Source organism: Candoia aspera, chromosome 18 (genome assembly GCF_035149785.1).
Source record: "Candoia aspera isolate rCanAsp1 chromosome 18, rCanAsp1.hap2, whole genome shotgun sequence".
Taxonomy (NCBI): domain Eukaryota; kingdom Metazoa; phylum Chordata; class Lepidosauria; order Squamata; family Boidae; genus Candoia; species Candoia aspera.
The window spans coordinates 5,043,707-5,067,528 of record NC_086170.1 but is presented as its reverse complement, the minus strand read 5'-3'; the positions used below and the strand labels follow the sequence as shown (position 1 = coordinate 5,067,528).

Here is a 23,822-nt window from a genome sequence, read left to right as displayed (position 1 = left end):
GTTGCTCTGCTATGACTCGAGGCCTGGTGTCTTGGGAGATGAAATCAGCAAAAAGCTTTCTGAGCCCTTGGGGCCTTTTAAAACCAGGCCGAAGACTGCAAAATTTAGCACCGCCCAGCCCACACTGTCTGATCCTCGAAAGCACTAAGCTGGGTTAGAGCCGTTTAGAACGTGGGTGGGAGACCACTAGGAAGTCCTGCAAGCCATTTCCATAGTGTTGCCAGGAGAACTACGTGGAAGTGTGCATGAATTCCCCAGGAGTTGAGCTGGACTATCTTTTTTCAAATGGGGGTGGGGGAGAAAGACCAAGAGAAGGAAAGATCATGTTCCCCCTCTCTCCCTCCTCCCTCCCTCCCTCCTTCCCTCCCTCGAGTCAAAATCTGCCGCCATCTCATTTTGACTGCACTTTACAGAACATACACCTTTATTGAAAACCGGAGAAACAATGCAGGTGGCGTGCCATGAAACACACATCTTTTAAGTTCAAATACCAGATTCCTACTGCTGGGGGACTCCATAGATGGCTTGGGCGTTCTGTGGAAAATAAATCCAAAACTAAGTCTCTGGCCTGTCCGTTTTGATGTACAGATTTAAAGTACATGTTTGTCCCCAGAACGAAAGAGGGACTAACAAACCAAGATGGCCTTTTTTTTTTCCTCCTAACAGAGAACTGGAAGTAAGAGCAAGTGATTATTTTTTTAAATCTTTCACTTAGCTTCGCTTTGGGTGTAGCTATTCCGCAGCGTCTCCTTCTCTTTCTAAGTAACACAGGCAGAAATTGTCCTTGCTGAGAAGAATCAGGGAGCCCCCACTGGGGTGCCAGGAAAGTGAAGTCACCTTGAAGTCACCTGCGCACACAAAATAAAATAATACTGGTAATCGCTTCTTTTTTCTTTTGCAGTATTTTCCACCGTTTCAGCTACACCCTCTGAAACGGGGGAAAAAAAGCGGTATCCGGCAGCCAAAGGTGCCTTACGGGCATCACCAAACCACAGCAGGGTTTCCCTGACGGGCTGGGCGCTGTGAACAGGTCCGTCCTTGGGTGTGAATTCCAGCGTGTGCAAATAAATGCCGGGGTTATCAGCTACAAGCTGATTTCCAATTCTCAGATATGTTTTCCCGTTTCAGAGCAGGCTCTAAGGCCTATGCAATGCATTTGCTCAGCATTCTGTCTCAGCAGCAATCAGTGGCAAGCAACCATCCAACAATTTAGGACTACAGGTAGTCCTCAACTTACAACCATTTGTTTAGCGACCATTCAAAGTTATGAAAGCGTTGAAAAAAGCGACTTGTGACCGGTCCTCGCACTTAGAACTGTCGCAGTGTCCCTGCGGTCACGTGATCAAAATTCAGATGCTTGGCAACTGGCATCCTGGGGTCACGTGATTGCCATTTGCAACCTTCCCAGCCGGCTTTCGACAAAGTCAATGGGGGAAGCTGGATTCGCTTAATGACCAAGTGGTTCACTTAACTACTGTGGTGATTCACTTAACAGCCACAGCAAAGAAGGTCATAAAATTGGGTGTGACTCACTCAACGACCGTCTCATTTAGTGACAAGTTCTGGTCCCAATTGTCATAAGTTGAGGACTACCTGTACTGCAAAGCCAATCCTGGAATGGTTGAAATGAGCACAGATCTATCCAGAGACGACATTTCCCACTTTTTAAGTGAGCCCAAAACAGCATGAGCTGCCCACCCCAAACGTAGCAACTTACAGCTTTTTCTTACCTTCCATCGGTACCTGTACTGATGTACATCCAGCTAAAGACCAGAGATACACTTTAGAATTCCCAGCACACATAGCAAGCCGAGATTGATGGGGATCCCACTGGAACAGTTGAACTGGACCTAAATGCTCCAGGACCGTGCAGAGTTTCATCTTTTGAACATCCCAGATCCAGACACTGTTTGGGAGGTTGTCTGTTAGAGACACACCACACGTTTAAGAAATGGGGCCTGACCTACAGCCAAACTAATTTAATTTAAGCATTCATAACCAGTATGGTGAACCAGGTAAGATGCTGAGCTGGGACTAAGGAAATCCTTGTTGATAGTCTCACTCATGGTGATTTGGGGCATTAGTCACTTATCTGAAAGAAGCTGGCTACTGTAGCAACTGAAATTGCAACAGTTGCAGGGTCTCAATGTAAGTTTTAACACACTACAATCATGCACAGCGCCTGACCACAATGAAAGGAACCTACAACAGAAGGCAAGGTGTCACAACGTAGGGTGTATATAACTATATAGTAGGTGGGAAATTAGCCCATTCTGAGTGCTATCTACTACTCAACTTTCAGAAATATTAGCCAAGGGCTTGATTTTAGTTTTCAATTATTTAAAATTCTCACAGCAAACGGTGCAAAGAAAGGCTAAGTTCTGAAGTCGTGTGGCCGAGCAGCTCACTTCATTGGTAGGACATGAATGCAAAGTCAGTTCTCAGCCTGCCTCCAAAAATACTGACCGTTTCTGGTTGCGAGGAAACTGTTATCAGAACTGAAAGCTAACATTGCAACGCCAATTCTAGGATTCGCCCGGTCCGCTGGAGGTTTGACGTGGTGCAAAGAAACGGGGGCTTGGACAGCGTCATCTGAAATTGAAGCAGAAAACAAGATTTATTCCTCATCCTCCCACTTTCCCTAGACAAACTAGGGAGCCAGTTTGCCATAGTGGTTAGATCCTGAACTAGAAACTGGGAGATTATGAAGTCTAGTCCTTTAAGCATGAAGACCAGTTGGGTAATTTTGGGCCAGTCCCTCTTCTTAGCCTAGTCCACCTCACAGGGTTGTTGTTATGGGGAAAATAAGAGATGGGAACATTAGCTACGTATGCCCCTTTTAAGTTGACCAGAGCTAAAGGCTGACAGATTAAAAATCTAATGCAGGTAGTCCTCACTTAATGACCATTCATTTAGCGATGGTTTGGACTTACAATGGCGCTAAACCCGACTTACAACCAGTCCTCGCCCTTACAACCATCGCAGCATCCCCATGGTCACGTGATTGCAATTTGAGCATTTGGCAACCAGTTCACATTTACAACCACTGCAGTGTCCCACAGTCACGTGTTCGCCGTTTTCGACCTTCCCAGCCAGCTTCCAGCAAGCAAAATCAATAGGGAACTGCGTGATTCGCTTAACAACCACATGGTTCACTTAATGACCGCTGCGACAACGGTTGTGAAACTGGATCGGATTCGCTTAACTAGCACATCGCTTAGTGACCAAAATGCCAGTCCCAATAGTGGTTGTCAAGCGAGGACTACCTGTAAATAAATAAATATTCCAACCCTTTCTAACTTCTTTAGTTCACATTTCCATAACCCAGTGTTTTTCAAACTTGGCAACTTGAAGATGGGTGCACTTCATCTCCCAGAATTCCCCAGGCGAACACGCCCTGCCACCTTGAACTTACACTTTGTCTTTGTGCTGAAAAGGGCACTCGCCATTCTCTGGCTGGGGGGGAAAGTCAACTTCTGCAGGTTCACAGCAGGGGCCTTCTCTACCTCCTTGTAGACAACCTAGACGGAAAGTCCAATCAGGCCAGGATCATTTGCAAGAGCAGAACGTGAACCAGCTGGGTACTGTTCGCTCCCATTCAGACAAAACTCACCTGCCTAATTTTCCTTTTTCAGCAATTAATGAGAGAAATGTTTGTCTTGCTACTAAAGCCAAAATTATTTCCAGAGTAGATGGATGTATTTATTTATTTTGCTAACGGGTCTTTTTTCTTCTAGAGATCTTTGGATAAATGGGTTGCTAGGTCTATTCCTGTCCCCGTCTCAAAAGTATTGAGGAGGGGTTCGCCACTGACTACCGTTTCAATTTATTTACAGGTAGTCCTCGCTTACGACCATCCGTTTAGTGACCATTCAAAGTTACAACAGCGCTGAAAAAAAGTGACTTATGACCAGCCCTTGCGCTTACGACCGTCATAGCATCCCCTGCAGTCATGCGATCAAAATTCAGGTGCTCGGCGACTGATTCACACTTATGACAGTTGCAGCATCCTGGAGTCACATGATTGCCATTTGCAATCTTCCCAGCCGACTTCTGACAAGCAAAGTCAACGGGGGAGGCCAGATTCACTTAACAACCATGGCAAAAGAGGTCGTAAAATCGGGTGTGACTCACTTAACAACCACCTCACTTAGCAGCAGAAGTTCCAGTCCCAATTGTGGTTGTAAGTCAAGGACTACCTGTATATCTGTAAAAACAGCTTTAAAAGTTTCACATCTACTTTGATTTCTGCCTAAACATTTCTCCCCTGCCCCCCTTAAAAATCCAAGAAGGAATTTCTTCTTCCCATTGTTCTAAAATACCCACTTTACAACTAATTTGCACAACACGCTAATCCCAAACTGCCTGCAGGCTTCGTAGCTTGTTTGAATCTCAACAAAATAAGAACATTTAAAAAGGCTGATTGAAATAAACAGCAAAAGGGTGATTAAAACTTTGATTTTAGAAAGTTACCATTAGACCAAGGGTCCAGATAAATTTGAAATAAGATTTCAGAATTAATGATAAAGAATCCTTCCTGTGGGAAAATGCTTCAGTTTTGAATTATTTTTAAAAAATGTAAGGTTTTAAAAATTGGACACTAGAGGGAACTAAAGATTAAAGGAGAAGAACACAGAAAACTCGACTTAATTACAGAATGGAGCAAAATATTCTAACATTGGACACATTGCAGGAAATTTTTGAAAAATGGACTCAGAAGTTAATTTTAATAGTGTCAACAGAGACATCTTCCTCTATGGAGAGACTGTATCTAAAAGATGTTATGGAAGAGGAACAAGTTTTATCTGACGAGACTGAGTTGAAAGCGGATTTACAAATGATAGGCTACAAGAAGGACATGGAAAAAGATGTCACAAAATAATGTTTTAATAATTAAAAGGGTTATACGAATAACAAACCAAGAAAGCGACCTGGATAATTTTCCTATATTGGATTTACAAAGAGGCTTGTTAAAGTTTTGAAGAATCTCGTAAGAAGGGACAAAGAAAAAATGAAAAGGAATCAAGTTCTACGACATTATTTGGACTAAAGGTTAAGATTTGTTAGAAGTGAAAGGAAGGAATATAAGGTTGGTTTATTTGGACTTTTGCTGACACCAGGACTGAAAGGCGATGTGTTATGGATTTGTTTATAGATAAGAGATGGGATATGGGAAGAAGAGATCGTTGGTTGTATTTTAAGAGAAGGTGATAAATTACTAAAATTTAGTAAGGAAGTCACTTCTTTACATATTTCTTTTCTTTTTTTATTATGTTCTCCCTTTTCTATTTCTACTTTTTCCATTTTTTCTTTTCTGTACCTTCTGTCTTCCTATCCTTCTATCTTTTAGTTTGTATTAGTTTTTACTAGTATAATCTTTAATAAAATTACTATAAAAATATTACGCAAACAGTAAATACAATGACAACTCCCATTATTTTCAACTAATCACCTTCCCCAACCTGCAAGAAATCTTACTTACGGTTTTTGAGTTAGTGACATCAACCGGGTGGTCGAATTCTGCAACCTTCGTCCAGGTCACGTGGTTCAAAATCCGTACCTGGTTAAAAGAAAGAGGCACCGATGTTTCTGATTGTTGTTCAAGATAAATACATTGATTGATGGAGAACACCAAGCCCATGGTAAAACATGGGGCAATCAATCAATCAATCAATCAATCGGAAAATCCAACCAAGATTAGACCTCAACCTCAGCAACTTTAAGATATGTAGACTTCAACTCCCATAATTCCCCAGCACACTGAGAAACACGGGATTACAGAATGGGGTAGGAAAAGTTATTACATGTCTGCACACAACCATCCCACAGGACGCTTTTGTTTTTAATTGCAAAGTTCCCACAGAAAGGGGACAGAAGAAACAAATCTGTTACTAAAATAGTAAAAATATTACTGGATGCTTAAACTGGCCATTAGTCTGGGTTTGAAACGTGCCCTGGATCGTAAGCTAACCATCAACAGGCCATGACTAGGGATTGCATTTTAGACCTCCACCTTAGCCACCATCAAGACTGCCAAAACTGCTACATGTCTACGCATAATTCTTGCAAACTCTTCTTTAACAAGATTTATTGAAAAGAATGGGGTGGAGTCACAAGACGTCCAGCAACTCAGCCATTTCCTATTTAGAATCAATACATCCTGTTAGGGTGGAAACGGAAAGGCAGGTCTCTTTGCTGATAACAGGGAAGACTGAAGCTGGTTGCTCATATCAGTGTTTCTCAACCTTGGCGGCTTGAAGATGGGTGGACTTCAACTCCCAGAATTCCCCAGCCAGCATTGCTGGCTGGGGAATTCTGGGAGTTGAAGTCCACCCATCTTCAAGCCGCCAAGGTTGAGAAACATTGGCTTATATATATATAAAAATTGTATTGTGGTCAATAACCAGCTGATACCACAAACAGGTATAGAGAATTCCTGGAATCCTTGCGGTGTCTTTCCTGCCTTGGCCTTGTGGACATCCGTCTGGAGGTGCAAGAGAAGTAAGATGGACCCTTCATCTTCTCTAGGTCCTCTCTTTCGGAGAGATTAGAGTGGCCCATTAGGGCCCTACTGCACTGTAATAAAATAGCCGATATCCTCAACTCCCTGGGTGTAATGGTCTGTGGGAATGACCTTGGAAGGAGGAGGGAGAGCTGCAGACTAGACAATGGTTGAATAAGAGGCAGAGAAGGAAAAGGGGCACGGGAAGCCCACAGAAGGAAAAGGGGCACGGGAAGCCCACAGAAGGAAAAGGGACACGGGAAGCCCACAGAAGGAAAAGGGGCACGGGAAGCCCACAGAAGGAAAAGGGGCACGGGAAGCCCACAGAAGGAAAAGGGGCACGGGAAGCACTTCAGAAGGGACCCTCCCTAGTTTTCCGGAGAATAAAAGGAGAAATGCTTTCAGACTTGCAAGATTCTGTTAATATAACCCTATAAAAAATATAGAGATAGTATTGTCATGCTTCTTGTCTGGACTACCTCAAAGGGCTGACACTGGGGATCACCAGAGCAGACATGTTCCAGCTAAGGGATCTGGTGAAATCTCCTCTCAGTAACAACCAAAGGAAGGTCCTTGCAGATGTTCATGATTTCCAGAACATTTCTCAGCCTGGGAACCGACTCGCCGATGCCCAAGTAGCTAAACCTGGCCACAAGAGAGCTTAGCATATTGTACAAACTTGGTTACTTGGTTGGACTTAGCTTAGGACACTGTAAGACTACAAACCGTGATTGGCAACAGTGATATATTTGAGATAAGCAGCACTTGGCATGGCGTACAAGCCCAGCTTCTAGTTAATTTGGCCAATCGTTTAAGCACATCGTGGCCCAGGATTCAGGACGAATTTTGGACTCTGTGTTGTCATCAGCTGTGCAACGGGAAGCGTTTTCCTTTGGCCCAGTTCACCTTTCCATCGTAGCTGCCAATTGCCAAGAACTGACTGCTGGGGCTCCAAGTCAGAGATTTCACGCCCAAGGACCATTCGTAAGCGCTGTACGTCGAAAGGAGACGTCCATCAAGGGAGTAGAGCAGAACTTTATACTGAAAAAGAGGAGGGTGAAGTTGCAGAAGCCAGCCATCTCAAGAACTTTGCATAATTCGCCCACACCTGCTTGCTGACTATCTACCGATCGAGATGCCGAATGTTTAAAAAGCAAGTGTGCCCAGCGCTAATCAGCAATTTGAGTCAAATCGCTGCACTGACACTAAGCAACAGAACACACCACCACTGCTGTGAAGGTGTAATGGTCTGTGGGAATGACCCTGGGAGACAGGAAGAAGAGCTGCAGACTAGGCAACGGCCAGATAAAAGGCAGCTGAGCCCACAGAAGGAAAAGGGGCGTGGGAAGCATCTCAGAAGGGACCCCCCCTAGTTTATTGGGCTGTAAAGGTGAGCGGGGAGAGAGATACTTTCAGACTGGCAAGATTCTGTAATGTAGCCTCACAATTGTAGAATTAGCTCATCAGGGCATGCTTCCTGTCTGGACTACCTTGCAAGGCTGACCCAACAGCTGGAATTAATTTAGTGGAAGTGGTGCATGTGGATTCTCTCACCTCGAGGCAGCTGTCCCACACTGCCAACACGCAGCCGTTGGGCGCCCACTCAATTCCTGCAGCATCCTGGGTGTTGGTCTCAAAATGCTTTGGAAACAGAGGAAAGAAGGGAAATCAAGCCCTAAGAACCAACCAGACTTTGCAACCCATTAGCAGACAGCATGCAACTTTAACAACAGCGGGGTTTATCCTGGAAAATTTGCCCCCTGAACGAGAGGTAGCAGCGGTGTTCAGAAATCAGTAATTCCCCAAGAAGGGGAAATCAATTCCCCAAGAAGGAGAAACTGGCTAGATTCATGCCAGTGGAAAATTTTACATCGTTGGCCCTTGACTCCAGTTAAATTGGCACATCTATATCCCAATTACAGGTAGTCCTCAACTTATGACCACCATTTTTTTCATTCAGAATTAAATATAACATTGGAAATGAGGAGACGAAGGAAGAGCGTACAGCAAGGTTTTACGTAATAAAGGTTTCGGCCTTAAGCTAAATTATGTGATATTGAAATCTCCATCACGTTGTTACTTGGTGCTTATACGTGCACATGTAAACATTTGTATATGTTTTTATGCAGGTTAACAAAAGGATGGACAAAACGTGTTGAACAAAATTGAGATGCTACAAAAAGTTTCTTAAAAGGCAGAAAAAAGGAGAGAGAACAAGCTTGTTCTTTCTTCGCATGCAGGAATGAGATGGGCAGGAAAGACAGGTCTTGGGTGTGGCCCCGCCCACCACTGGTTTGGCCCCGCCCACCCAAGGCACACAACACAGCCCTTGATGGAGCAATCCTCTGCGAATGAAAGAAAAATCCAAGATAGACTACTCCTGCTTGAGGAGGATGTACACATCCAAGGTAGAGGTCAGAGTGTGGGGCTGGGACCAAGAAGATACTAGTCCCTTTTTCTCAGCTCAACTCACCTCCCAGTGCAAGAAAAAAAAAAAAACTGGACAAGGGGCTGCCACGAAGGATATGAATCCAGCAAATCAATCAATGTTGGCTAGTATATTTAATGGCTACTTCCTTTGTAAACTATTTTTCTCTTCGATTATCAAACTAGAATTCAAAGAATCGTTGTATACCCAAGCTGTGTGTCATAATGACTCCCATCCACCCGTTCATATCCTTTGTAATATGTAAGATGCATTCATCCGTATAGCGTATATTTGGTACCCTAATGCTACCCTGTGCCTGGAAGTAGATGACAATATATGTAGATTTTGAGTTAGGGCTGACAGTAAGATTTTTAACGCCACTGGATGCAAAATGCCCACAACGATTGGCGAAATCACTCTATTTTCCCTATGGAATGTCATTCTGTCACCGAGAGAGGCCAATCTTTGTAATGTCTCATACATATAAATTATAAATTATATATATAAACTATAAACTCTTTGTAATTTTATCTCTGTATATACCATAGTTGCAAAGCGGTTGCTCATGTTTTACACCTCCTATCTCATATACTCTTAAAATTTTACACTCTTAACTGGTTAAAATGGGCCACACCTTAGACTTCACATATAGAGTCAGATAGGTAAGTAGTGTATTTTAACGGATTTTTAGTATTTTTTTTATTGCATGTTGCTAATACCTTGAGCTTGACTATGTTTATCTCACGGAATAACACCACTGTATTGGTCTGCGACGGTAATAAAGACTGATGATGGTGATGAACCCAGCAAATCATCAGAAAAAGGGTCACGGAGCAACGAAAACGGATCTCCTACCCTTAAAAGCTGCCAGTCGCTGCAGACAAAGAGGCTGACATAATCTTTGCAGTCTCTCCGTTCGGCCAGGGCCAGGTAGCGGCCATCTTTCGTGAAGGCGATGCCTGCAAGGTTTTAAGGAAATAAAATAAAAATGTATCTCTTCCTTGAAAGGGGAATTAAATGATGAATAATACCAAGGAAGCGGCAGAAAAGGGAAAACAAATTTTGGATAGAAGGAATATCATCATCATTATGTGTATTTTATTTATTTTATTTGATTGCAAGCCGCCTAGTCATGTAAAAGTGGGATGGATGGCTTTATAAATCAGATAAATGGAAGGAAGGAAGGAAGGAAGGAAGGAAGGAAGGAAGGAAGGAAGGAAGGAAGGAAGGAAGGAAGGAAGGAAGGAAGGAAGGAGAACGTCTGTAGCTCAGGGTTGAACTTCTTGGTTCTAAGATAGACTGTTTCCTCGCAGACATTTCATGGCCCAACTAGGGAACATCATCTATACGAGAGTGAGTGGGTTTACTGTTAGTTTACAGATAGTCCTCACTTAACAACCAAAATTGGGGCAGGAATTTTGGTTGCTAAGCGAAGCAGTCCTTAAGCGAATCTGACCTTTTTGTGGTGGTCATTAAGCGAATCACCACAGGCGTTAAGTGAACCACATGGTTGTTAAGCAAATCATGCAGTCCAGAAGATCATCTTCTTAACCTCCGTAATAATTCCTAAATGGACAAACTGGACAGATGAGCTCCAGCTGACCGAGCAGATTTTTAGTGTGTCTGCTACTAAAGCCAGGTTACAAATGACACAAAAATGCAATGTGGGATTGTTTTTTTCCTGGCCTGGCATTATTATGGAACTCCAGCACTTGCATTGGGCCGGTCTGCCCCCCCACGAAAACAGCTGTGTTTTTTCCCTCTTCGACCGTAACATGATCCCGTGAAAAGTCCCTTAAGGATTTGCAGATAGATGTGATGCACGCGGCTTTGGCGTGGATGTCCTGCATCGTCCTAACTAGCATTACCGGCTAACCAAGCATCAGCCATGTTCAGTAATCCACAGCTTAAAAAAATCGTGACTTCTCAGTATGTGGAAACTCAGCCAGTTCCTTAACTTAGTTTCTTCTGCACACGATCAGGGTAAGCTCTCAGCAAAGCATGAGCCGCACATTAAAAAAATGTAGCAAGCCCTAAATTATTTAATGCAGGTTCTTCAATAAAACTAGGGGGTTAAATGGTAAGTCGCTAGCTTGATGCAAACTTCTCAAAACAAGGGCTTAGAATGCAAGGTACAGGTAGTCCTCGACTTACGACCACAATTGGGACTGGAACTTACGTTGGTAAGTGAGGTGGTTGTTAAGTGAGTCACGCCTGATTTTATGACCTTTTTTGCTGCAGCGGTTAAGTGAATCACTGCAGTCGATAAATCCCCGCGGTCATTAAACAAATCCTTGCTTGTCAGAAGCCAGCTGGGAAGGTTGCAGATGGCGATCACATGATCCCAGAATGCTACAACCATCATAAGTGCAAGCCAGTCACCAAGTGCCTGAATTTTGATCACGTGACCGCAGGGACACTGCGATGGTCGTAAGTGTGAGGACCGGTCACAAGTCACATCTTCCTGCACCATCGTAACTCTGAAAAGTTGCTAAAAGAATGGTCGTAAGTTGAAGACTACCTGTGGTCCATTTCACTAGGGACATCAAAAAAATCCCTAATAGGAAGAGCTGTTTTAGATTTTATTGATTTTATTTATTTAATACATTTATATGGCCACCCATCTCACTGAATGTGACTCTGGGCAGTGTACAACCAACACTTAAAACTTAAAAAGTCACAGCTGTTAAAAACTTTAAAATATAAATAAAAGCAAGATTGCGGGAGGGCATCATCAAAATACCATGTAACCATCGTGCAGACTCCTGTGCAGATGACTGGACTTCAACTCCCAGAATTCCCCATCCAGCATGGCTATGCTAAGAATTCTGGGAATTGAAGTCCATGCATCTGGATGCTGCCAAGGTTGGAAAAGGATGGACTGGGGGATCTTCAAGACCCCTTCCAAGCCATCCCTTCAACGACTAAATCAGAATTCTCGCCCTGGGCAGGGGGTCAGACCAGATGATCTCTGGAGTCCCCCCAATCCTTATAAACTTTGATTCTATGAAAGCCTGATGCCCAAAAAAGATCACTTTGAATCCCTGAGTTGCCACGCCAAGCAAAACTTTGCTATCTACCAGTATAAGCAAGGAAAGGGGAATGCATACTGAATTTTTTCTAAAATCCAGCCTCTTGTGGCTGTTTTAATTAATCACGTTCATCCATCTTGCTAAGAAGATGGCTTGCTTCAAGTTTGGGCTAGCAAGTTGTATCTATCGTCGCGGTTTGTAAACCGACATTCGTGGTTTAGCAAATTGTGGGAGCCTACCCAGGGGCTACTTATTCAACCGATCGTAATTAATCTACGACTTTGAGGGTTCATAAAGTCACCCTTATACAACCCATCCCATCCAATTTGCACCACTGGGCCCCCGATCGCCCACCCTCTTGAAGCCACATTTATGTGGACCCAGAAGGCCCAAATACGTTTAATAAAATCCAAATTAAGTTCACTCTGCTTACCCTGCTGACAAGCTTTGGGATACTTGATGTAGGAGACTGACTTTGTGCACAGGGACCAGACGGTGATCCGCAGCTGTTGGAAACGGAGACAGAGGAAATGCAGGTTTAGCTTTGTGGATGGACGGAGAAGGCAGAGATTCGAACCCCAAACTGACTGGGTCGATTTGGGTTTTCACAGGAAAGGCATCTTGGAGAGCAGTCAGCCCAACACCATTCCATTGCAGCAATCCAAGTTCAGGCACAAAGGTGGGGAGAAATAACAGGGTACAAATACAAAAACTCACCAAACAAATAAAACAGTGGGTGTGTGTAAGTTGCCGGAGAAAAAAAGGCAGAGAGGTTATTTTAAAAAGGCAGAGAGATTATTTTAAAACAGCGTTAACACTGGTCCTTCAATTTTGTCTTTCTTACCGTCTGAGAAGTTACTGCTGGATTCTTCCCCACTGCAGCCAAGATTAAACAGCAATTTCACCTACTCCTCTTTTTTTCTTCCTATTGCATTCTGTGACTGCTAAACCTCCAAACTTCCATGTCTTTATAGAATTTTTTTTTCTAGCCTTACTCATATACAAGGTTAGGGGAAAATAAGCAGAACTTTCAACAGCTGATCGAGACCGAATCAGTATCCTAATTTTCAGAAAAGCAAAACCACAGGAAGAGCTGGTTTTTGACACTTCCTACCATGCAGTTAATAAGTCCATTAAAAAATATAAATCATGTTTGATTCTTGGTCCATGTAGTTATGGAAGTGATTTGCCCTTTTCCAAAATATTTTTGTTTTCGGTGCGTGTGTGTGTTTTAACTGAACACTTTGAAGAAAACACACAAACAAAGAGCATAAGGAAGAAAAAAAATACAGTGCAGATAAATAAACCAAGGAATTAAAAACATGAAGGTTATTTATTTATTAATCATATTTTTATCACTGCCCAATCTCCCCCATACGGGGGACTCTGGGCGGTTCACAATAAAACAGTTTAAAATTCAATAAAATCATAAATAATATCATTCATCAATAAATATCAATAAATAGGTTATACCTTTCAGGATATTTTCTAATTTTTTTAAAAAACCCACAGCCCAGAGATTTCCTAGTGGTCTCCCTTCCTTGCCCTATCTCGATTTGACTCTTAGATCTGTTTTTTTTTAAATCAGCCACACTGGCATCCCTCTTTAACTTGATTTTTTAATTTACAGACCCACAAAGGCTAAGGACTTTAGAATGAGAATTTTCCTGTGGCAGAAGGCAGAGACAGAAGAATTTACACATTTTGACCAAAGTGGCTGCTTTCTGTTTAAACCAATTTTCCCAAAACAGACCCCCACTTTTTCCAAACCCACATTACTGGCTTAATGAAAACGGCCAGCCTCCCATCCTCGTGATCAAGTGTCTGGCGCAGCGTGCAGCTGCTGTTTGCAAAGGGGGAAAACAGCAGCATTGCTGAAATACCAAAAAAGAAAAAGAAAAAACAGCTGAGACGCAGCACTTAGACAGATCTGCTCCAGAAAGAGACAGGCTCAGGAACTGCACCCGGATTTTTGACAACGCTGTGCAGGTGGCAAGGCGGCCGCTTCCGTCCCACGAAAACCCCACACTCCCACCACATGGCATTCCTGACGGACTCACCTTTGTCCCAGACTTGACTGGGTCAAATCGCCCTGGAAAGGGGCAGCGCCTGTTAGCAAGGAATTTCAGGGGGATTACGAGCAGCGTGTTCTTGGACCAAATATATACACACACAGACACAGCGTGTGTAGTCCTTGACTTATGACCATTCGTTCAGCGACCATTCAAAGTTAAGATGGCACTGAACAAAGCAACTTATGACTGGTCCTCACACTTACGACTGTCACAGCATCCCTGCAGTCCTGGGATCAAAATTCAGGCGCTTGGCAACTGGCATGTATTTACGACAGTTGCAGCATCCCAGGTCACGCAATCTCCATTTGGGACCTTCCCACAAGCAAAATCAGTAGGAGAAGCCAGATTCGCACAATGACCATGTGATTCACTTAATGACTGTGGTGATTTGTTTAATGTCTGTGGCAAAAAAGGTTGTAAAATGGGTGTGACTCACAACGGCTGCCTCACTTAGCAACGGGCGTTCCGGTGCCAATTGGGGCCATAAAACAAGGACGACCTGTACTGCAATTCCAGGGGCCATTGTGCACAAAAGCTGTGCCAGAAACACAGGAGTGTTTTTAGCACACGCGCTCTTTCTTCAATTCTTATCCATGTTTTCCTCCAGAAGTGACATACAGAATATCCCCCCCCCTTCCCATTTTTCCCCCAACAACAACTCTGCAGGGTAGACTGGGATGAAACAGCCTTCCGGACAGCTAGCTAGTGAGCCTCTGAGTTTCTCTGATCCTAGTCCAACACCTTCACTACCACCCCACGCCAGCTTCCTAAGAGTCACAAGGGTGTCCCAGTCTTCCCCAAACTCCAGAGGGCAGAAGGTATCCCAGAATTCCCCAGCCTTTTTGGCCCTCCAGGGAATTCTGGGAATTGGAGTTGAGGAAGGCCATCTAGATGCAGGTCTCCACCCAATTGGTTTCATGGGGTGAATTCAAGAATATAGTGGATTCTACACTGTACAGTATAGACCTAAGTTTCTCAGCTTCGTCAACTCGAAGATGTGTGGACTTCAACTCCCAGAATTACCCAGCCAACACAAGCGTCCCCACGGTCATGTGATCACAATTTTGGCGCTCGGCAGCCGGTTTGCATTTATGACCACTGCAGCGTCCCAGGGTCACGATATTGTCATTTTCAACCTTCCTGGCTGGCTTCTGGCAAGCAATACCAATGGGGAACCACGTGATTCGCTTAATGACCACCGCAAAAAAGTCATACAATCGGGTCAGATTTGATTAATGAGTGATTGCTTTGCTTAGCGACCAAAATCCCAGTCCCCATTGTGGTCGTTAAGCGAGGACTACCTGTATCTGGTCTTGGATGGCCAACAAACTTCATCTAGAACTGTAAAAACAGAAGTTACTACGTCAGCCACTCTGCGGCTTAGCACATTAAGTAAATCCAAGCATTATAGTGCATATATCCTGGTTTATGGTTTGTATAAACTTGGCCAAGTGCAGTTTATTTAACAGGTATGCAAAGCTCAATCCACTCAATGTAGGTCTGTACAAGGAGCTTAAATATTTTCCAAGTTCTCGAATTGGATGGTATTTTTAAGGTTCTGGCATTTTCCCCCCAAATGGAGGGATCTGTTCAGTCTTCAGTTTTCTTATTTTTCCAAAGCAAACACATTCAACCAAACAAGAGGCGTCTTCCTCCACTCCAGAGACAAACAGGGCGGATCCCCTTCCCATTCAAATAATTAAATTTCACACCGCTAACAGCTATGCAACTTTTGCAAGGAAGCACCTCTCATAAGATCCAGGCCAACCTGGAAGCCAGCCAGCTCACATCAAGCCTTCACTCCTTAAAATAGCAGGATGAGGATTAGAACGAGCATCTCAATTAGCTTGTTAATTCGTTCTCCCCGGCCCTCCCCTACGGATGTGCCGGCTTTGCGAGAAGCAAATTGCGAGAAGGGCTTTTAAACGCGATTTGTGGCAGCAAGTTCGGACTCGCCGCAACGAGATTGGCTGTGAACGTCAATTCTCGCTTAAGCTGGAAACTGGGATCGCCAAGGGCAGCTTTGATTTCCCCACCCCGCACCCACGGACCCCGCACCGCAGGGCACGTTCCCAATCTGTTCAAAGAATCTCAAAGTCGCTGATTCCCATTAGTGCAGCTGGATCTAACACCAAGCCACAAACCACAATAGGAAACCACGATGGCTCACCGCCGCCTCTCCCGAAGCCAGGCGTGTCAAAGATGGCAGCCGGAAGCATGCCACCAAAGCCCCAAAACTTTTCCACCAGCTGCAAAAAGGGGAAGGCTTCGATCCTTCGGGCCACCATCTTGACTTTTTTGACCCGCCCCCCGTAGACGCCTCTGCGCTACGGCAAAAGCAAACCAGGTGCGCAGGATGAATCCTTCCCCCTCACGGAAGCTAGTTTGGAGGGCTCCTTTTGCGGAATGCATATTTGACGCGACACACTTGAGAAACACGTGGGCCTCTATCAAAACCCTGATCCTCGATCGGCTCTGACAGATGATGGATTCAGAGCCCCCAACAGCCAGCACTGCAGACCCCCCAGTTATCCCACTCAGCTGTCTGTTCAAGTTAATATAGCCACTTGTTTACAGCCATAGACTAAGTCTACCCCACGTGCACATGGCAACTGGGTGCAAATGCAACCCCATTGGGGTCAACGCGAGTTCTCCGGCCGGTAAGAAATATTCCCCCGTCCGCCCCCGTCCGCATCTGCCGCTGGGAAGTGGCACCCGGGAGGCCGTCTCATTCCAAATTTCAGGGCTGCATTGTGGCAGGCAGTGAAGGACGGGCTGGATCAGCCACACCAGGGTCCCAAACACGCCTGGTTTAGGGACTGCGGGGTGGCAGAGCCAACGGGCAAAGATAGGACGCTGCCACTGGTCCGGCATGCAGCCCGGCAGGCCCCTAAAAGCATGTTTGGAAATACACAGTATTCATCAAGTCTGTCTTTTTCTGGAATGAAGGGAGAGTAGAGTTGGAGGTGCACCCCGAGGCCATCTAGTCCAACCCCTGCGCAGGCCAGGCGTCCAAGTTAAATGCTATCTAACTGCAGATCTTCTGCCAAGGGGGGGGGGGGCGGGCTCTGACGATGAAGAAGGATTTCTTGACTCTTGACCTAGAATCTTTGTTACCATGCAGTGTTTCTCAACCTCAGCCCCTTTAAGAAGTGTGGACTTAACTTCCAGAATTCCCCCAGCCAGCTCGAATTCCCGCACTCGAATTCAGCCACGGGACTGGCAACTGTCCTGCTGTCCCATCCCTTCAGTTTTGCCCAAGACTCTGACTGTCCCCTTCTCAGAACTGGCACAGGATGATGAGCCAGAAACCAAACAGGCAGAGTTTACACATGTGAACCCACCCAGAAATAGGTGAATAAATAATCAAGATTAGAGGTAGTCCTCGCTTAACAACCATTCATTTAGTGATGGTTCAGACTTACAACGGTGCTGGGAAAACCAGCCTACAACCAGTCCTCACACTTACAACCACTGCAGAGACCCCACAGTCAAGTGATCACAACTGGGGACTTGGCGACCGGTTCGCATTTGTGACCATCAGAGTGTCATGTGGTCACGTGATCACCGTTTTCGATCTTCCTGGCTGGCTTCTGGCAAGCAAAATCAATGGGGAACCGTGTGATTCACTTAACGACCACGTGGTCTGCTTAACCACAGTGATTTGCTTAATGACCACAAAAAAAAGGTCATACAATTGTGTCAGATTTGCTTAATGACCGCTTCGCTTAGCAACCAAAATTCTGGTCTCAATTGTGGTCGTTAAGTAAGGACTTTATTTAGATATATGTATTAATATTGGCGCTGAGATGATATAATTTATGAAAGTATTAAGCAATTTACGAAAGATATTAATTTATAAAATTTATAAAATATAAACTATTATGCGTTAAGCCTATTATTATTATATTTTTATCCTGCCTTTTTGATATATATAACTCAAGGCAGCAAACATCCCAAATACTCCTGCCTCCACTTTTCCCCAGAACAACCCTGTGAGGTAGGCTGGGCTGAGAGAAGGGACCGGCCCAAAGTCACCCAGCTGCCTTTCCTGCCTAAGCTTCCATTTAAATACATATTAAAACCAATCTAACTTTAATCTTGACCCTTCGCATTCTCATATTCTTTATATTTGTCCATGCGTAGACTGAAACAGACTTAAATCCATACCTTGGTCAAGACACAAAGATATGAAAGCGCAAAAGATCAAAATTAAATGGAATGTGCATCACTTTTAATCTTTTCCCTGTCGTTTCATTTTTTTTTTTTTTTTAATTTAGAGGCTCTGGAAGGCTCCCAACTTTTAGGAGTTTCCAAACAGGCAGGATGCTCGATCCCTTAAGGCCAAACCTGACTCTTCTAGGGACACAGTGCTGAATTCTGCCGCTTAACTAACTTTGGGCAATGTTTCCCCAACCTCCCAGCCACACCCCTGATCCTAGATAATCAAAGTCAGGAGCAGCTGTCTCTTTCTTTAAAAAAAAACAAGCAGCGGCAGCTATTTTAGGGGCTCAGAGGGAGACAGGAACATCGGAGCGCTCGGACAAGACCCCCAGGTTTCCCACTCACGTGGAACTCGGTGGTGTTCAGGATGTGACGCCCGTCGGGACTCCAAGCCGAGGCCACCAACCCAGCCGAGCCTTCGTCAATTTTGCAGTGCCAATCCGGCTGTTCCAACGACCAGACCTAAGGAAAGGGGGGGATATTTATTTTTTAATTTATTTATAGGTCAGTCCAACCCGGCCACGCAGATCATCCAACTGTCTCCCTGCTTCTCAGTCTCCAGCTGAGAGAGGCCCAAAAAATCCTTGCACGAGGCCCAGGGAGGTCCAGCAACATCATGAAGGACTGGAACTGGATCCCGCTACAGAAGTAAGCCTTTTTTTCCTCCCTCTTCTGTAGAAAACCATATAAATATCAATATAAACATAAATATGTTTTTTTAATCCATTCAATCATATCAGATTCTCGGAGACTGCCTGGACAAGTCCCTGCAGTTTTCTTAGCAAGGTTTTTCGGAAGTGGTTTGCCATTGCCTCCTTCCTAGGGCTGAGAGAGAGTGGCTGGCCCAAAGTTGCCCAGCTGGGTCTCCCGGTTTCCAGCCTGGTGCCTTAAGCCACCAACCTGGCTCTCAAATATAAATATAAATATAAACATAAATGTGTGTGTGTGTGTGTAGGTAGGTAGGTGGATGGATGGATGGATTTAGAAAGAACAAGATCAATGCACATTTCAGAAAAGCCATGCAGAAGGTTCATTAACAGCCTTCTGCAATTTCTCCCCATGTCACTAAGACAAAAACAATGCACTTAGGGGGACATTTCTGCTTTTTAAGGGGGAGAACAGGTGCCTCTCTCCCCCTCCCTATCCCCAAACAATATTAAGAGTGTGGTCTTTGGCATATTGCACAAAACGTGGTGCTGTGCAGAAATGTGCATCCTTACTCTAGAGGAAAAAAAAAACCTATGGTGGCATGAATTTTTTCGTACACTGTTTTGGCCTTTAAAAAATGTCATGCAGCTCTATTTTTTATTAAAGAGCTAGTTCACTTATTTTTTTGTAATAGAAAGGTATTATTGTTAGCTCTCGATACCGTCCTCTTACAGCAGATTCATGCACCGGCTACTGGGGTGGTCAAGTATGGCAAGCATGGATTGCCTCCAGGCGGCTGCAGGAGGGAAAAATTGTAATTCCCCTTGTGACGGAGGGGCCATCAAATAAAATAAAGAACTAAATTTGGCAGAATTGCATCATGCCTTTACAGCCACATACAGGTAGTCCTCACTTAACAACCATTCGTTTAGTGATGGTTTGGACTTACAACAGTGTTGGGAAAAAACGACTCACGACCAGTTCTCACACTTATGACTGTCGCAGCGTCCCCGCAATCACAATTTGGGCACTTGGCAACCAGTTCGCATTTATGACTGTCATAGCACCCCATGGTCACATGATCGCCATTTTCAACTTTCCTGACTGGCTTTGGGCAAGCAAAATCAATGGGGAACTGTGTGATTTGCTTCATGACCACGCGGTTCGCTTAACACCTGTGGTGATTCGCTTAACGTCCAGCACAAAAAAGATCGTAGAATTGGGTCGGATACACTTAATGACCGCTTTGCTTAGCAACTGAAATGCCGGTCCCAATTGTGGTTGTTAAGCGAGGACTATCTGTATCTGTCCCTAGAAAAGGCACACTGCTATTCCCACTTTGCAAACCAGGAGCCAAGGGTTTGCAAAAACCATCAGTTCCACAATTCAACCTCTTCCCACGAGAGGGTGCTAGCTCCATTTTTTTCTGATGCTCCTTAAATAGACTGCAAAACTTATTTTCCCCCACCCCTTCTGGAAGAGATTTTGTTTTCCTTTTTGTTCAGTTTCCAAATGCAAGCTTTAATTCCAGAAAAATTAAAGGCCCAGGGTTTCACAAGCAGCCAGATGGAGAACAGGTCCATCCCGAAACCCAGGGCACCCACCTGCACAATTCCACGCTTATACATTGCGCAAAATATAAACAGGGAATCGGAAGACCATTCGATGTGCTGGATTTGGTCCAGGCAGGTGAAGAGTTGCAGGACTTGAAGGGTGCTGACATCTCGGATCACCAAACGGTACTGTACTCCAGACGTCTGAAAATTAATTATAATTTAAACTCAGCTTAACCATTTTTAATGTAAAGACAGATGCGTGACGTACCTTGAACGGTAGAATCCCAAAGGTATTTCTACCAGCAACCCTCCAGATGTTAAGAAGCTTGCACCTTGAGCCTCAACTCACATGGCTGACCCTAAAAGACTATGAGCCTTGTAGTCCAAAACTTTTAGAAGGCACCCATTCACCACTGCCCAATTTCAATAATAATAATAATAATTTAATTTATTAAACGCACATGCTGCCCAACTCCCAGCGACTCTGGGTGGTTTGCAATTGTTAAAAACATTTAAAAACAAAGACCAACAGAAAAACACCAAAGCAGCAACAGTTTTACTCACTAGCATTAATAAATGGTTCCCCTAGCAACTGCTAGATTAAATTTACAGAGGATAGAAATTTCAATGCACAGGGAGTCCTCGACTTACAACCATTCATTTAGCGACCGTTCAAAGTTACCACGGTGCTGATAAAAGTGACTTGTGATTGGTCCTCACACTTACAACCTGCACAGTGTCCCTGTGGTCACATGATCAAAATTCAGGCGGTTGGCAATCGGCATGTATTTACAATGGTTGCGGCATCCCAGGGTCATGTGATCTCCATTTGCAACCTTCCCAGTCAGCTTCCAATAAGCAAAGTTAATGAGGGAAGCCAGATTCACTTAACAACCTCATGATTCACCTAACAACTGTGGTGATTCACTTAACAACTGTGGCAAAAAGTTTGTAAAATCAGGTGTGACTTCCTTAATGACTGCCTCGCTTAGCAATGGGAGTTCCAGTCCTAATTGTGCCCATAAGTCGAGGACTACCTGTAGATGCCTATGAGATGTAAAAAAACCCCTAGATTTACTTGATATCTTTAACCAGCTACATTAGACAGACTTCATTCACTTGACTCCTTTTAAACTACCCTATTTCTTTGATGGTTGAGCATCTTCTGCTAAGCATCTGGCTTCTGAATCACACATAATCCTAAATTACAACACAGCTTACTTTTTTTCATTTTTTTCATACACAATCTTGGCCTTACCCATGAAGCCAATCTGTGTGGCTTTCCAAAAATCAGTTAAAAATTCCTAATCTAAAGTCATCTTTCGTTCATTACAGAATGAATGAATGAATGGCCATCATTACGAATGTTTGTACAGCCATCACTCATTACAGGAAGCTTAGCAGCCACTATAAACCATGATTTATAGCTTACTGCAACATGTAAACACTGCCCAGTTATAGCTTCGTCAACCAACCAGTTAAAATGATTATCTTAGCATGATGTGTGACATCACTCCATATATTTTAGCCACCCAGGGTCACTGGTTTGAGATGGGCAGCTATATAAATTGAACTTATTCAAATAAATTTATTTATTCAAATAAATAAAATATTTATTTACTAAACCATACAGAGGGTGGGCAATTCAGCAAACAGAAATATGACTGCTGTTGCTACATCAGTTCTGCCTAAACAAACCTACTTCCCCTCTGGATCACACATTAAGCCATGGTTGGCTTAACTATGGTTTATGGAACAAACCAACATCACCTGGGTTCACAGAACCCACTAAGCCAAATCCAGAGGGACAAATTATGCCTTAGCATACTGCATGAAAAAGACTCTGCTTTCCAGCCTATCTTCAGAAACTTCCTATAGGTGGCATGAAATCACTTAAAAGTTGCGGCGCTGTGCAGAAATGAAAAATAAATTCATAGTCCAAAACCCAAAGAGATCCAGAAGGTCTAAAAACAGGTTTAAAGGTTTAAAACAACTGCATTTTTTTAAAAAAACCCATGACTTAAATCTGCAATTCCCCCAAACGCACTGTGAAATTTATTGCAAATTCTCCCCATGAACTCGAAGTGGGGATGCTGAAAGCATATAAAAAAATGCAACATTGCTAACCAAGTAAGCTTTTAATTAAGAGATTTTCCCCTCCAGGATATCAACCAAGTGTTGTTCTTCCTCATAAAAGGAATTAGCTTTTCACAACTCACATTCGGCCAAAATGCACAATGTGCCCCTTGCAACTCACTCACAAACCATGGTTTCTGGCTTAGTGGATTGCAGGAATGTCAGCAATGGCAGCTTATCTAACAAACCACCATTAAGCAAACCAGGACTTAATATAATGCCTCAGCCACCACCACCCTCCTCCACTCAACCCAGAGAAGTTTTAAAAAGTGACAACATCTCTTGGGTCACACTACACTGATTGAATTCACAACCCTGGTCCTTCCCACCCCATCTCACCAGGTATTTCCCATCCGGAGAAAATTTGCACAAGTGATTGGAGACTTTAAACGGTTCAGAAAAATTCATGGTGGTCAAACTTCAGAGGAGAGCCCCACAGCCAAAGGGTGGAAGGGCCGTTTCCGTTCTTCCGTTGCAGAGGCTGAAACACACAGTGTTGTTGTTTTTGAAGTTTTACTTACAGAGAGAAAAAAAAGAGATTTATAGTGGGTAGATAAATAGTGTCCTACCCTGAAAAAAAACCAATCTCCTTCCATTAAATATATAAGCGTATAGTTTAAAGGACAAGATGCTTTTCTTCCAGATTAAGGAGCCAGAGGATAACAGAAGCTGGCAAAATAATTATAAGGATCCCCTCAAATATTTGAGCTCCCCCAAATTAGGGAATCAGGCAATCTGCCGTCCCTCCAGTGAGCCTCAGCTGCAATTTTGCAAAGCAAGAAGGGGCGCCTGTCAAAAAAGCAGTAGCGCATTAAAAATATTTTTAGAAGCCCCCCTCCAAAAACATCAAAGCTCCCTCAAATTAGGGAATGAGGCAATTACCTAATTTTGCAGACGAAGAGGCTAAGGAAAAGGATTGTAATCACGCATTAAAAAGAAACTTTGGAGACCAAAAAAAAAGGTTTGTTCTCATAAAGGGAGGGGAGCAATCAGGTACCCCCAAATCGGAAGGATTAATGCAGCCCCCCCCAACTGGAAAATATCTTAAGTACAATTTTAAAAATCCTCCTGCCTTTCAAGAGAAGGGGATGCTGGACTTCAAAAGGGGGGGGAGGAGATCCCTAATTTTCAGAGCAGTCTTGGGGGGTGGTCTCTGCTAAAATATCTATTAGGGTTAGATTCCCCCCCTAAAAATTCCTTTTTTTAGAAGGATGCCTTTCA

General features: G+C 43.9%; 1 protein-coding gene across 1 annotated transcript; it reads right to left on the bottom strand.

Moving 5' to 3' along the window:
* Positions 1–406: 406 nt before the first annotated feature.
* WRAP73 (WD repeat containing, antisense to TP73) lies at positions 407–23,078 on the bottom strand. The gene is made up of 12 exons (XM_063317469.1): positions 22,941–23,078; positions 20,514–20,666; positions 18,607–18,723; positions 12,396–12,468; positions 9,786–9,889; positions 8,057–8,143; positions 7,409–7,543; positions 5,483–5,560; positions 3,416–3,521; positions 2,467–2,592; positions 1,731–1,922; positions 407–848 (listed from the first exon to the last, which is right to left on the bottom strand). Exons 1-12 carry the CDS (start codon positions 23,007–23,009, stop codon positions 733–735), a joined length of 1,356 nt encoding a protein of 451 aa, XP_063173539.1. The 5' UTR covers positions 23,010–23,078; the 3' UTR covers positions 407–732.
* Positions 23,079–23,822: the final 744 nt, after the last annotated feature.

Coding starts and splice junctions, on each gene's coding strand:
- WRAP73 (XM_063317469.1), bottom strand. CDS start 23,009: ATGAATTTTTCTGAACCGTTTAAAGTCTCCAATCACTTGTGCAAATTT. Junction 20,667..22,940: donor CTCCGGATGGGAAATACCTG/GTGAGATGGGGT, acceptor ATTAATTTTCAG/ACGTCTGGAGTACAGTACCG. Junction 1,923..2,466: donor TTTCCTCGCAACCAGAAACG/GTCAGTATTTTT, acceptor TGTCTCTAACAG/ACAACCTCCCAAACAGTGTC.